This window comes from Stigmatopora nigra, chromosome 19 (genome assembly GCF_051989575.1).
Source record: "Stigmatopora nigra isolate UIUO_SnigA chromosome 19, RoL_Snig_1.1, whole genome shotgun sequence".
In the NCBI taxonomy this organism is placed as follows: Eukaryota; Metazoa; Chordata; class Actinopteri; order Syngnathiformes; family Syngnathidae; genus Stigmatopora; species Stigmatopora nigra.
In genome coordinates, this window is record NC_135526.1 from 9295917 (window position 1) to 9309786 (window position 13870).

The following is a 13870-nucleotide window of genomic DNA, read 5'->3' on the forward strand; positions in this document are numbered from 1 at the left end:
AAAAAGTTCTATCCATGAAATAAATAACATAAATACGACAGAAAACATAACCTACCATTTTAACTTGCAAAAATGCCAATCAGGTGCCTGATGGCGTAGAAATTTCTCTCGTTTTTAATTCTCCAGCTCTTGGATAAAATGTCCAGAATGAATAAGATGCATCGATCTGCATCAATGAATTAATTGCTGAAACGAACAATTGAAGTGATGGCTAATTAAAACACAGATCAACACGGTCATAAACTGTTTTGTTAAAAAACAGTTTAATTCAAATGTTTGAAACTCTTAACCATAAAAATTGGCCGAAACGTCACATTTTAGGGAAGGAAAATGTGTTTGCGTGCTACTGAGGTTAAAATGACAATCAGTCGCTAATAACAATTGACAAGGGAATGTAATGAAAATGGCCAGTTAATGAGACAACATGAACCAGATGGCATTCCATCACTGCAAAAAAAAAAAAAAGAATATAAGGTTGACATTTTAGGAACCCTAAGCCAAGATTGCTAACATTTAGCACTTATTGGTCATTTTCAAAAATCTCACAGTGAAGATTTATACAGCTTCCATAATATTAATCATTTATCAAACAAAATGAGCAAAATATTCTTATTTTTTGTAATCTGGCATTTTTTACAGCCCTTAAAAATGATGACTGATAATCAAAAACATTAAATCCATTGAATGAGCTGTAAAGCCCAATGTAAAATAATAATTTAAACTCAGAATGTTTTTCAATTATAAAAACCTTTTATTTGTATTTTTAAAACATTTTCCGCAAAATATCTTACATTTCCAGCTCCATTTTATATTGTTAAATATCGAAATAAACCTTTTTTCCCCCCAACCACTTTTTGTGACGTCAGTAGAAAATAAGATGTCACCATTCACGCAGTACAAAATTTACACTTTGCTACACACAAAATGGTCACATGGTAACAAAACAAGTAATAGGATTCATTTCTACGCTGAATTCAACGCAAGAGGAAAGTTGTCCTAAAATCACCAAGCTGGCCAGAAATAAATGATTGAAAAGGCCATGAATTTGCATAATACAGCATGGATTTTAGACATAAAAAAACTTTTTTGGTTGCCTCAACATGCCCAAAAATCCCCCGATTTTGGCAAGAAAGTATATTCAAATGAAAATCGACAATTGTAGTGTGAAGTAGCATTTTTGCATCATGTCAGCCAAAAGAGTGCAAAAAAAGTCCAATCGTTGACAAGTCATTAATTAATTAGATGAGGTCAAAATAAAGAATGATTGAGGAAAAATTTGAAAAGGTAACTATAAATCATCCCCTTTGAATATTATCTAACAAAAAATTTATTATTTCTTCAATTCTTATTGAATTTCAAAGTAAGCTAGCTAATCAAGAGCAAGAAAGGGACTTTTATGTTAACAGCAAAATTTGTTTCCAAGCAACGACAACTGGTTAATTCAACTCCTCAGAAAAGAAGAGAAAATACCCACATCAATCTTCCATTTACTGGTGAAAGGAAACCGTTTTTTTTTTTAAATTCTTTTTATGAGACAAAACTATTTAGTAGGTTTGAACTTACAGTTGGGTTGGAATGCCTGAAATGTGCAACAATACTTCAATGAGCAAAATGCAAAAAGCCTGACACAAGTAAGTCATTAACAGGCCTGTTAAGTTTTCCCAAATCATCACATTTAAGGATCACAACAAAAAAAACGTAAAACAAACAAAAAAAGCCAAAAGAATTGGTTTCATAAATCAAACAGAGCATCACATCATGATTCGAAATAGCCACTTCATTCTCAAGTGTGGGAGAGGTCAGTTTTGTTGCGATGAATCCACATTCTTAACATGCACACGCACTTTCATACAGAAAAAATGCAACAACAACAAGGCACTAAGAATTTGTTCAAGTTTATCACAAGTGCATTAAAGTCGGTCCCAGTTACTCTTTCCGGCCTGCCAATCACATACCAAGCGAGGCAAGACGGGGTGACCCCATGCTCAACCGCCTGTGACGGGGTCCTCCCAGTAAGCAGTGACATCCGCAGAGTCGGGAAAAGGAAAGAAAAAATGAGGAGAAGGGGAGAACAGGGGTCAAAGATATACGGAGTGGTCTTTTCTGAGAGATTGTGCCTGCTTTCACTGTGATTACGGCCATGTAGCCTACTCCAAAAAGGAGGCAGGGAGACGTAAAAGAACGGCAACAGGACAAGATAAGGAATTCGGTGGTGAAGAAAAGGCCGGAAAAATAAGGCGGCGAAAGGAGAAAAATAGGCAGTAGTGGGGGAGCACGGTGTCAAGTCCCATCCAGGTGGCCTCCAAAGGGATCAGATAGTCAACAGCAGGTACAGGAGGTCCGCATTCAATTAGCGGCGAAGTGGTTAAATCGTTCCAGCACGGTGGCGTTAGTCTTCTCGAAGAGCCAACGCTGGCTGGGCGAAGAGGGGTCACACGTGTTCATGAAGATGCGCCGCTCGGCTGCGTTACCGTCCACGCAACTGTTGCTTACCGGGTGGAACAAGCTTTTATCCTGGTGGTTTGGAGGTAAAAAAAAAAAAAGATTGGTTAGAAAATGGGATGTGAACATGATTTTCATCGACACAATGATGAACGGAGGAGGGTGAGTGGCCAAAAAATTGTACTCAAGTAGTGTCGAGTTAGCTTAAAAGTGGAAGATGCAGTTTTGATAAAATTGTGTGGGGATGCCTTGCTGTCCGTGGACTTTGTTACTTTCTATTAATTTCAATTAATCACTGGCTGCAGACGATCACGTGACATTGCTTGGCCAATAAGTGCTGCGAGGAATTTATATATCTTGAATTTGATTTTTATTTATTTTATTTTACACTTAAGTATGGTTCAGTTTGGTGAATGCGCATACGAAATTGGTGAGGCTTGGTAGCTCCAAAAAGGTTAAGAACCACTGCACTAGAAGAAGCTGTAGTAGTTTTATCAGTAGGGGTTGTGTTATACAACCACTAGATCAGGGGTAGGGAACCTATGGCTCGGGAGCCATGTGTGGCTCTTTTGATCGGTGCATATGGCTCTCCACTAAACAGAGGTAAAATATGGGAATTGCTGTTGAGAGAGCTCAGTCCTGAATACATCTATAGGAGGGTTACGTTCACCATTGTGGCGCTGACACTACCTTTGGTGCGGCTTTAAACATTTGTTTTTCCATAACTTTCTTCTGCATGCATACTCCAATTGAACGTTGTCAAAAGATTTCAGAGAATGTTTGTGATGGGGATATTACTACAAATAGCACATATTTTAGTGTATTTTCACTTTTAAATTTTAAGTATGGCTCTGAAGGAGCAACATTTAAAAATATTAATTTTTTATGGCTCTCTCTGTCAAAAAGGTTTCTGCACTAGATGAAGCTGTAGTAGTGGTAGTAGTAGTAGTAGCAATAGTAGTACTAGTAGTTGTAGTAGTGGTATTAGTAGCAATAGTAGTACTAGTAGTTGTAGTGGTGGTAGTAGGAGCAATAGTAGTACTAGTAGTTGTAGGAGTGGTAGTAGTAGCAATAGTAGTACTAGTAGTTGTAGGAGTGGTAGTAGCAGAAGCAATAATGGTGGTGGTGATGGTAGTGGTAGTAGCAGAAGCAATAATGGTGGTGGTGATGGTAGTGGTAGTAGTAGTAGCAATAGTGGTGGTGGTAGTGGTAGTAGTAGTAGCAATAGTGGTGGTGGTGGTAGTGGCAGTAGTAGTAGCAATGGTGGTGGTAGTAGTGGTAGCAATAGTGGAGGTAGCAATAGTGGTGGTGGTAGTGGTGGTAGTACTAGTAATAGCAATAGTGGTGGTGGTAATGGTAGTAGTAGTAACAATAGTGGTAGTGATGGTGATAGTGGTAGTAGTCGTAGCAATAGTGGTAGTGATAGTGGTAGTAGTAGTAGTAGCAATAGTGGTAATGATAGCGGTAGTGGTAGTAGTAGTAACAATAGTGGTAGTGATGGTGGTATTGGTAGTAGCAGTAGCAATAGTGGTGGTACCACTTGAACCAATTAATTTCCGAATTAGAGGTACGACTGTACATTTTCCCCCGAAAATCAACTAAAAACTGTGTGAATGTACCGAGTTTCTACCCAACTCTGATGATGAATATGAAAGCTGCTGTGCGAGCCAACAAATCATAGTATTTGTCGAGCATCCTTACCTTGCGGTAGCGCCACAGCTGGTTTCCTTTCATGCCATGGCAGTCGTAGAGCGTGACAGGGCTGCTGTGGGAAACGGCGTCGAAGCAAACCTTCTTGGTGTGCAGGGGGTCGCCCACGCGGATGTCCTGACGCCAACCAAATGTAAACACCTGAGAGCAGGAAGAGTTGAACATTTTGAAACGAAAATGACTTTTGGTTTCTGTTTAGACAAAGGCCCTTGACACTTTTCCCGGTGTCCTGTTTTGAGAAATGAAGGATGTCTAACCAATTTCTTACCGTCTTGTTGGGTGAATTCTCGTGTGCAACATTTTATTCATTGTGATTGACATTTCATGAACCAGAGTATATTGGATAATTATAGACTCTATGCGCACAAATAGTACCAAATGAAATAACAGATTCTTGTTTCACCAGAAGAAAAAAGGTTTGTACAATGTTTTTTTTCAGTAAGGGAGCACTACAACGTTGCTTGGTTTTATTAAAATACTTCAATGTCTAAAATTCTTTGGACTAACGAACAGGGCTAATCTTATACCTAAAATAGAGTATTGCTTTCTGCTGCTATGTGCGATTAAAAATGTTCACAAACTTCTACAGTGGAACAATATTGGACCAACCCTGTCTAGTCATAATCATAAAAAGGCAGAAGAGCTCTTATACCCGTTGTGGAATTTTCTAAAATTATCAGTCCCAACTATAAATGGGAGACTTCGTCCATTTCTAGCGTTTGTTCTGGAGATGTTTGCTTGAGCCCCCATAAAGATGAATTATCTCCAAAAAAATAACAATATAATATGGATAATTTCAACCAAACTGACAAACCTCTCATTCAATTTCATTCCGTTTATTCAAGACTTTCTTTACTCCTGTCTTAATTTTAATGTCGACCTCATTTTCATCTCATGAGTATCTGATGGCAATCTGTGAAAACGCCATCAGATACTCATGTTTTTAAAAATTCAAAATATATATATTTTTTAAATTGAAAAATCCTGTCAAGAATGGCTTTCAGATGTTTTCGCTTCAATTTGCATTGAATGACAGTCTTAGTAGAACACAAACGGTAGATAAAACAATGATGCGTCGCAAGTTTCAAGCAATTAAAGTGTCAGAGAAGCTTAGGCAGGCTGACTCTCAAAAAAAGACACACATTCTTAGGGCCGTTCTATAAACTGGAATTAGACATCTCCCAACAAATACACTCCTCTGGGAGCGTGCAAACTAAATCAACCTCAGTGTGTGTGGGCATATGTGTGTTCGGACATAGAAACACAATTACCTGCGAGACAATTTACTGCAACAACAATTAGACACTGGCAGGAGTTCAGCTGTGCCAATCTCAATGTAATATGCACATTGTCAATGTAATTAAACTAGCATTAGAAGCTAATTTGAGCATGTCTATCACAGAATGGAAGCGTCTCCGATTTTACTCACAGAAGAGCAACTCAGCCAAGAGCGAATAGCAAAAATCAGAACATTGTAATGCCCAGGGAAAATGCATTGATGGGAAAATGCCAAAAAAACAAAAAAAATAAAATCATACTCCTTTTCTTCGAACTACCCTGGCTTGCTTTGGATCCATTGTGTTTCCCTTAATTCTGCACGGACTAATGCAAAATAACAACAACAACAACAACAACAACAACAACAACAACAACAACAACAACAACAACAGGAAAAAATGCCCAGTGCTCGTAAAGATCTGTGAACAAGGAAGATGCTGCAAAATCATAAAGCAGCCTTTTGCGGCCTAGCGAACTGGCTGTCTGAAATTCTCGTATCTCAAGGTAAATATTTGCTCATAATTTTATGCGTGTATGTCTGCGTCCGCGTCCACGTCCACGTCCACGTCCACATCCACATCCACATCCACATCTATATCTATATCTATATCTATATCTATATCTATATCTATATCTATATCTATATCTATATCTATATCTATATCTATATCTATATCTATATCTATATCTATATCTATATCTATATAACTATAGATATATAGACCCAAGAAAATCAGACCCCTGTCTCATAAGGCTAAAGAATGGTTGGAACAATATCTGAATTATTGAGCGTTCATTTGATCTCACTCACCTGCCCATGGCTCCAGCTGACTTCACCCCGTGCATTGCCACAGTTTTCCATGCGGATGGAACTTCCCGATACAAAGTGCTTTGTTTCCATACACATGGTGCTTGCCTCGTTTCGTATCTGCGATGCGGACAACAAATGATAATAACAGTTAAAGGATAGCATTAACATTGAAAATTAGTGCTATCTCACATTCAGAATGTGCAAAGAAGAATATCATTGATTTTCAAGCCTATCTTTGTTTAACTTATTACAGTAGAGTTGTTTAAAGGCTTTAAATAACCATCAGATTGATGGTCATTTCTGTCAGAGTGACTTTTTGCTTAGTCAAGTCTAAGAGAAGTAGTGGGCATACCGTGCCCCAGGCTGCGGCAGGTGGCTCTACAGGGGGGTAGTGCTGTGGCAGATCCCAGGCCACCTCGTTCATGAACCACTTAAAGTTCTTGCATCCAAGGCGGCTCCTCAGTTCCTTCTGCTCCCTTACATCGCCCACAGACATGTGACGGTACTCGGGCCGCCGCTGATAGATGTACTCGGCATACTCGTCCATCCAGACCTCCGCCACACGCTTCAGATTCTGGAAAAAGAGAAAGGCTGCTGTGAGTTGAGTTGGAAAACAGCAACTCTTTGGGCCGGAGCCTACTTCATTTTGGTAATTTGTAAATGATCACAATGGTTATGAAGGGCATGGAGAAAGTGATAAAGTACTTGTCTACCAAAGCACAATCTTGGGGGTAGAAAAGTGTTAACCCATTAATAAACATTGCATTAGACCAAGCTTAATTTCACACTATATGGCACAAAACACTACATAGAGTATGCTTGATACTACATATTCATATGTACAAGAGTGAAGCAAACTTCATAAAGCTCAAATTTTATTTTTTAATATAAGTTTGTTTCCAAGAAACAATTATTTAAATGTCATTGTTTTGTGCTGCACAACTGATTCGTCCAAACATACGTTTTCATTGCTAAACCTTCATATGTATTTATTAAATATTACAGTTGAGGCTTATGACTGAAGTGTATTAATATCTAAGTATAATCTATGACTAAAAAATTGTAAATACTTTAAGTACTGTACTCACAATGAAAAAAGTTACTCTCCGATTCAGTAAAAAAAAAGAAACAGCTATTGCGAGGTTTAGTCTAAGTCCTCTTCATCAGATTCGAGAGGTATTGGATCATTAGTGGAATCTTCAGGAGGCAACGTAGGGCCAGCAGGAGGAGCCCCTTTCTGCGAGAGGTTTTCCGGCGGTCTAGGAACATGGCAAATGCCGTTTCTTTTCTTCTACAAATTTGCTTTGGTAAAAAGGGCATGACACTGTCAAGACGATTGCTAAATTTAATGTCTCTGACCACTTTGTCATCAATCTCCTGGACCCGTTGTTGCAAATGCGGGCCATATACCAGGAGTTCAAAGTTTTCCTCTGTAGAGGCCATTTGTAAACCTAAATATCTTAAACCCAGTACATCCAATCGCGTTTACTCCTTTTGTGCTCTATATAGGACATGCAGAGCTTTTCAATGATACCAAATTTCTTTTGCAGAATTCCAATTACTTCACATAGATTGGGGAATTTTAAAATAAATATTACTGGACAACATTTTTTTCCCCTGGTAGTCAGGAAGAAGACCACATTCCTCATCCTCATCCTTCTCGTTGTCCGCTGCTTCACTCATCTATGGCGTAAATCACTCATAATGCTGGTTTATTTATTTATTCATAGTGGTTACCACTCGCGTACTGTCCTTGGAAAGTATATTGGGGCGCACTTCTGAATGTTCACTTCTTTCTTGGTAACGCACGGTAGATTCATTTATGCCGCAACGGCACTTTCGCATAGCAACATCTTTTTTTTTCGGTCACTGTCATCATGTCTCATTTTTTCAAGGGATCAATGGGTGCCAAGACGCTGAGGGCATTTTCAAAGGAGACTCAAAATCCAAAGAGAATTGGAATGCGCTTGGGAAATTCACTTGCAACAAATCAGGAGAAGATGTAGCCCTTCTCGAGCCACGTAATTCAGCGCCGAAGAAGAAGGGGAGCCCTGATTTCCACCATTTTTTTATCCCGTCTTCCACTAGTGAGTTTCAGCATGAATTTCGACAGTTTTAGGATTTTTTTATGTACTTAATATGAAAAATTGCAATGTACTGAAGCCGTAAATGTTGAAGCCGCAAAGTGGTTAAGGATCACAGTAGAGAAAATACCTCGATATACGAGTGCCCCGACATCAGTGCATTTTAAGATACGAGTACAATTTTGAGCAAATATTTATCTTTAGATACGAGACAAATTTTGGTATGTGAGCATACTGCGGATGCGAGAGACTGCTCATAAGAACATCGTGGGCACTGTCTTTCTAGTCCAAACTCCCTTGTGTAATGTCTCTACTGGGCGGAGCGTTGCAATACTTCAGTGTTTTTTTTTTCCGTTCGACAGTGTGAATGGCAGAGCTTGTTCGCTAATACGAGAGGAGTACTACTTCCCGGGCAAGTTGGCAAGTGGTCGTACTTTATCCTATTGTGAGGACATTTCTGTGCATAATTTTCACAATATTTTGAAGCGAAGACTGAAGCAAACAACTCTCGATAGGTTGCAGCTGAAAGTCAGGGTGGAGGCGGAGCAAATAGAGCCAACCCGGGAGATGAAAGGTATAAAATTTTTAAACAAAATTATAATTAAGTTCAGTGCAAGATTAGATTAAATTTATTCGAGTGTCTGCATCGTAATCCAAGTTCATTTGAATTTTTTTGTTATGTTATGAGCGCATTGCCGTGCAAAAAGTCTTTCGCTCCCCACTACGAAATCAGTAAAATTTTAGGACTATTAAACACATTTTAGTACTATTATACCACCAGTTATTTGTTACCTTGTTAAAAGATGGCTAATTAGAACAAATAAAAATGTTTTTTCAATCCAATATCCTGTTGTTTTTTTCCCCAGAGGGTTGGAACAAATTCCTTTGTTTTTAGTTCATTTCTATGGGAAACATTCATTTGAGTTACGAGTAAATTGACATTTGAGCTCAGTCCCGGCATGCATTAAACTCGTATCTCGAGGTACAGCCATATGTCTACTTACGAATGCCTCTAGATAGGAAATGTTTTATATGCAAATGAGTGCCTCGAGATACCAAAAAGATCCAAGTTACAAAACCCCCAAAAAGTAAATGCATTTCCTTATCAGTTATTTTATTTAGAGACCTCTCTACCCTCTACTGGGCTCTCATTTCATCGTTCTAATTCTAACTCATATACAGCAATCCTTCGATTATTGCGGTTAATGAGGCACAGACATGGCTACGATAAACAAAAAAAACAAATAATAATAATAATATTATATATAATAATAATATATAATATGTAATATGCAGGGTACATTTTCATATGCTTGTTATTCATTTTAAGACATTAATCAATCATTTCCAGATAATTTTCTCTCATTTTTGTGTTTCCTCACATCTTTCAAACTAAATTGGGACACTTTGACCAATTTTAAAGGGTTTAGTTGGTAGTTGTTTGAGGACCGTGGAACAAATTAGATAATTTACATATAAAATACTGCTCTACTTATCAAATTTTCAAGTTACGAAAAAAGTTCTGGAACCAATTAATTTTGTAAGTAAAGGTATGACTCTATATGGCTTTGTTTAAAGCTGGAAAAACTACATTCAGGTGTGCTTTTTTTCATGTTCTAACAATTGCCAGCATCTAAGTCTAAGACTTGAGAGCAATGAAGAACAAATCACCTATCTGAAACATTCTTTACAGGGTCGCCATGTACACACAATATAAAATAAAAAAAAGTCAGCCTTAAGTGCATGAGCCGACAAGCGGAAGTACTGTATGAGTTAGAATGAAGACAAATCACCCAGCCTTGGAGGGTCGGAAAAGATGCACCCACACAGCTTGTACATGCTTCATTGCTTTTAGCACTACACAAGGTGAAGCAACCCTCTTCTGTGCTTTCTACGGTGATAAAATTCAAGGAGGTGGAGAGGCTGATCCGTGAACCGCACAAAGGCTAGATTTTCAGACTGGAGATTGAGGAAAAATCTGTGATGCATTTGTCTGCTGGTCTGGATGTTTAAAGTGCCTCCGCCTCGATGTTGACTCTAATTGTGTACTAAACAGCAATGACCGAGGAGAGGCATTTTTGTGTGTGTAGGATTCGGTTGTGACATCATTGCCATCAGCAAGGACACTGGCTTGACTAGAGTGCCTCGTTGCAAGGCTGTGCATAAAGTACAAGTTAAATCGTGTAGGCATGCAGATAATATTATTGACAGCAAAAAAGGTAGATTTTTTTTTGTACTTGTGTTCAATTATTCATTCATTCATTTTTCTTACTGCTTATTCTCACAAGGAAAGTAGGGGGTGCTGAGCCTTTCCCATCCAACTATGGGCACCAGGCAGGGGCCACCCTGCTAACCACTCATCCAACGGGCCACCTACTTGCGTTCAGTTTCAAGTAATTATTTTGGTACCACTATCAGTTTTACAGACTAATTAAATGATGGAATCTTGAAAAAGCATATTTAAGAATAAACTATCAGGTCTCACAGAGATCAATAACAATTGAAATAGTAGAATTTTTATTTTTTTTAATGTAATGCTGAAGATCATCGGTCCTAAAAAGCGAAGACGTGGCGGCAGGACAGGAGCCGGCACACGGCATATGACTCAATGGAAAAAGAGTGTTTAGAAATGGGAGTAGAAAATCTAATGTTGGTCAAAGGAGGAAATCAGTTCCAAAAAACACAAAGCTCCATAACACCAACATTGCATCTGAGAGAAAAATGGGTGCCAGACACAGAAGAATCTTGGGCCCCATTAACATGGTCTATAATCCTAGCGTGATTTATGGGTGTGTGTGTGTTTGTGTATGTTAAGACTATATCGCTACATTTGTCCAAACGGTGCAACGTAGAGAGTTCAATTTTTTTAATGGTGGCCAGAAACGGCTTTCGTATCCTAATTGAATTTAGAGAAGGTTCTCGAGGTGTGTAAACTCAACTTTTATTTGTTACAGCTGAAAGTAGAATTTATGTATGAATCATTGTTTACATGATGAGCCCTAAACGCACCGCGTGGCTGATTGGTCCACCAGTGAGTTTCCTAGCTGCTCTCCGGAACCCTTTTTTTTCTGTCGTGACGGGAGTTATAAAACATCCACTCATCCATAAATCACGCTTTATCTATTCTCTAATCCTTATAAATCGTGATGTACGAATAGACGTGTGTCCACCTGAAAACTCGCTGCTGGAAATTATTCCCAAAATAACGTTTGTAAATGATGTGGAAAGGCGTCTTGGGTCAGCGCATCCAGCACTATTGTGTCTTGCCGAGTCTTTTCGGTTACGATATGACACGACAATTGTTTCGGACAGCAGGAATAGATAAAGCATGATTTATGGATGAAGAGATGTTTTATGTTAACATTCTCACTTTTACAACCTTATGTCAGAAGCAGCATAAAAAAATCCAATCTGCCAAATTATTGGTAAAATATTATTTATTATTTGTTTTTGATCAATTTGGGTGTGTTTGAAGAGAGAAGTATATACAAAGTATGATAAAAAGCAAAGAGCTGCGTGCTTGCTACCCCTGCCCTTATGTGATAGTCCAACTTGAATTAAGAGATTTGAAGAGTCTTTGTTTAACTCATTGTATGCATACTTTGCCCCCACCAATGGCAATTTGATGTGTGGTCGTCGTGCGGGTCAAACTGAGGAAACTCACCCTGGCAAGGCTGACTCCACCGGGCACTTTGTATGGGACGTATTTCCTGTAAATATGTCCCACCCTGGAACACGGGATGTCTTCCATACGACCACCGCACATCCACACCTGGGCGTAAATACAGTATTTAGTATCATGATAGCCATATTATGAAGTGTATTTTCTCATTCTTAAGAATTCAGTCCCTGTCAACAGGTTCATTTAAACAGAAGGAATATAATAAAGCAGATTTGACATCTCAATTCATATTCGTATCAAAGCCGGTACGGCGCAGAACACATTTAATCTCCCATCACGGAATCTGTCTAATTAAATGAGACTCCCCGAAGGGGCGGGACAGTTCGAGGGTGGGGGCCCTTTGTGCTTGATTAAGTGAGACGACAAAAGCGAGGCGCGCGTTCAAAGTACAATTCGATTACTGAGCGGTGCAAGGCCATCAGCTTTCTCGACTGACTGGAAGAGTGGCGGGACGGCTCTTTACGATTCTGACAATGTCGCCACCACTCATACGGAATAATTCACGTTGAAACGGCAAACGAAAGCTCAACCTAATAACAAGGCATAGTGAGCGTGATTGATGTAAAGTCGCTTGGGTTTAACTCGAACAAAAGCCAAAAACTGTGCGCTGGAGGACCTTTTTCCCCAATCAGGTTTAAAATTTCGACATTATTACACATTATGAGCGTCTGTGACTGAAATTTTTGCCTCCTACTGAGAACCAGCCATTGTTGAATTTCTGATAAATATCTATGTACGTATAAGTGCGTGTATATACACACACACACACATATATATGTATATATATATCTGTGTATGTGTATATATATACATATATATATACATATATATATATATACATATATATATATATATATATATATATATATATATATATATATATATATATATACACATATATATATATATATATATATATATATATATATATATATATATATATATATATATACACATATATATATATATATATATATATATATATATATATATATACATATATATATATATATATATATATATATATATATATATATATATATATATATATATATATATATATATATATATATATATATATATATATATATACAGAAAATGAGATGTGAAATTTGATGTACTGTAATTACTTTCTGTATAAAAATGTAATTTTATGTTCAAAATGTCTTTTTTCAAACTTGAGTCCTAAAAAAGAGATAGGGACACCCTGAAATGATAGCCAGCCAATCGCAGGGCACAAGGAGACAAACAGCCATTCACGCTCACTCATACCTAGGGGCAATTTGGAGCGTCCAATCAGCCTACGATGCATGTCTCTGGAATGTGGGAGAAAACCAGAGTACCCAGAGAAAACACACGCAGGCCCGGCGATAACACGCCAACTCCACACAGGTGAACCAACCTGGATTTGAACCCAGGCAGAAACTCAACCACTGGGCCGCCCAACATACTGGTTTATACGATAAACACATGAAGCCATTCATTGTTGCACCTTTACAAACAACATAGTAATCACATAAAACATTTCTCATAGTTCCAATGGTGAGTAAAGTAAGAGAAGGTAATTGTTTCCTTCACCTTGAAGGAGATCTCATACTGCTCTCCTCCCCAAATCTCCAGACCTGTGTCGTACCCTCCTAACTCCCAGAACCACTTCCTGTCCATGGCAAACAGCCCACCGGCCATTACGGGAGACCTAAACCGCAAGGGGAAAAAACATTTTGGTTGACAGGGATTGGTCACATTGGTTTCATTTACTAAATTCCTAACTTTTACTAATGAACCTGTGACACCAGGCTGTAATTAGTGTTTAACATATCGAAGCCGATGTAAATTATAATCTGAAAACGTCTCCACAGTATC

General features: G+C 38.3%; 1 protein-coding gene across 1 annotated transcript in view; it reads right to left on the reverse strand.

Moving 5' to 3' along the window:
* Window positions 1–728: 728 nt before the first annotated feature.
* The window catches only part of LOC144212566 (polypeptide N-acetylgalactosaminyltransferase 10-like), a 54833-nt gene continuing 41691 nt past the window's right edge, over window positions 729–13870 (reverse strand). The window contains exons 7-12 of the mRNA XM_077740549.1: window positions 13586–13703; window positions 11990–12097; window positions 6594–6815; window positions 6242–6358; window positions 4144–4293; window positions 729–2514 (exon numbers count right to left, since the gene is read on the reverse strand). Of these exons, the coding sequence (XP_077596675.1) occupies window positions 2347–2514; window positions 4144–4293; window positions 6242–6358; window positions 6594–6815; window positions 11990–12097; window positions 13586–13703 (883 nt within the window). The 3' untranslated portion in view covers window positions 729–2346. The remainder of the gene's footprint in view (window positions 2515–4143; window positions 4294–6241; window positions 6359–6593; window positions 6816–11989; window positions 12098–13585; window positions 13704–13870) is intronic.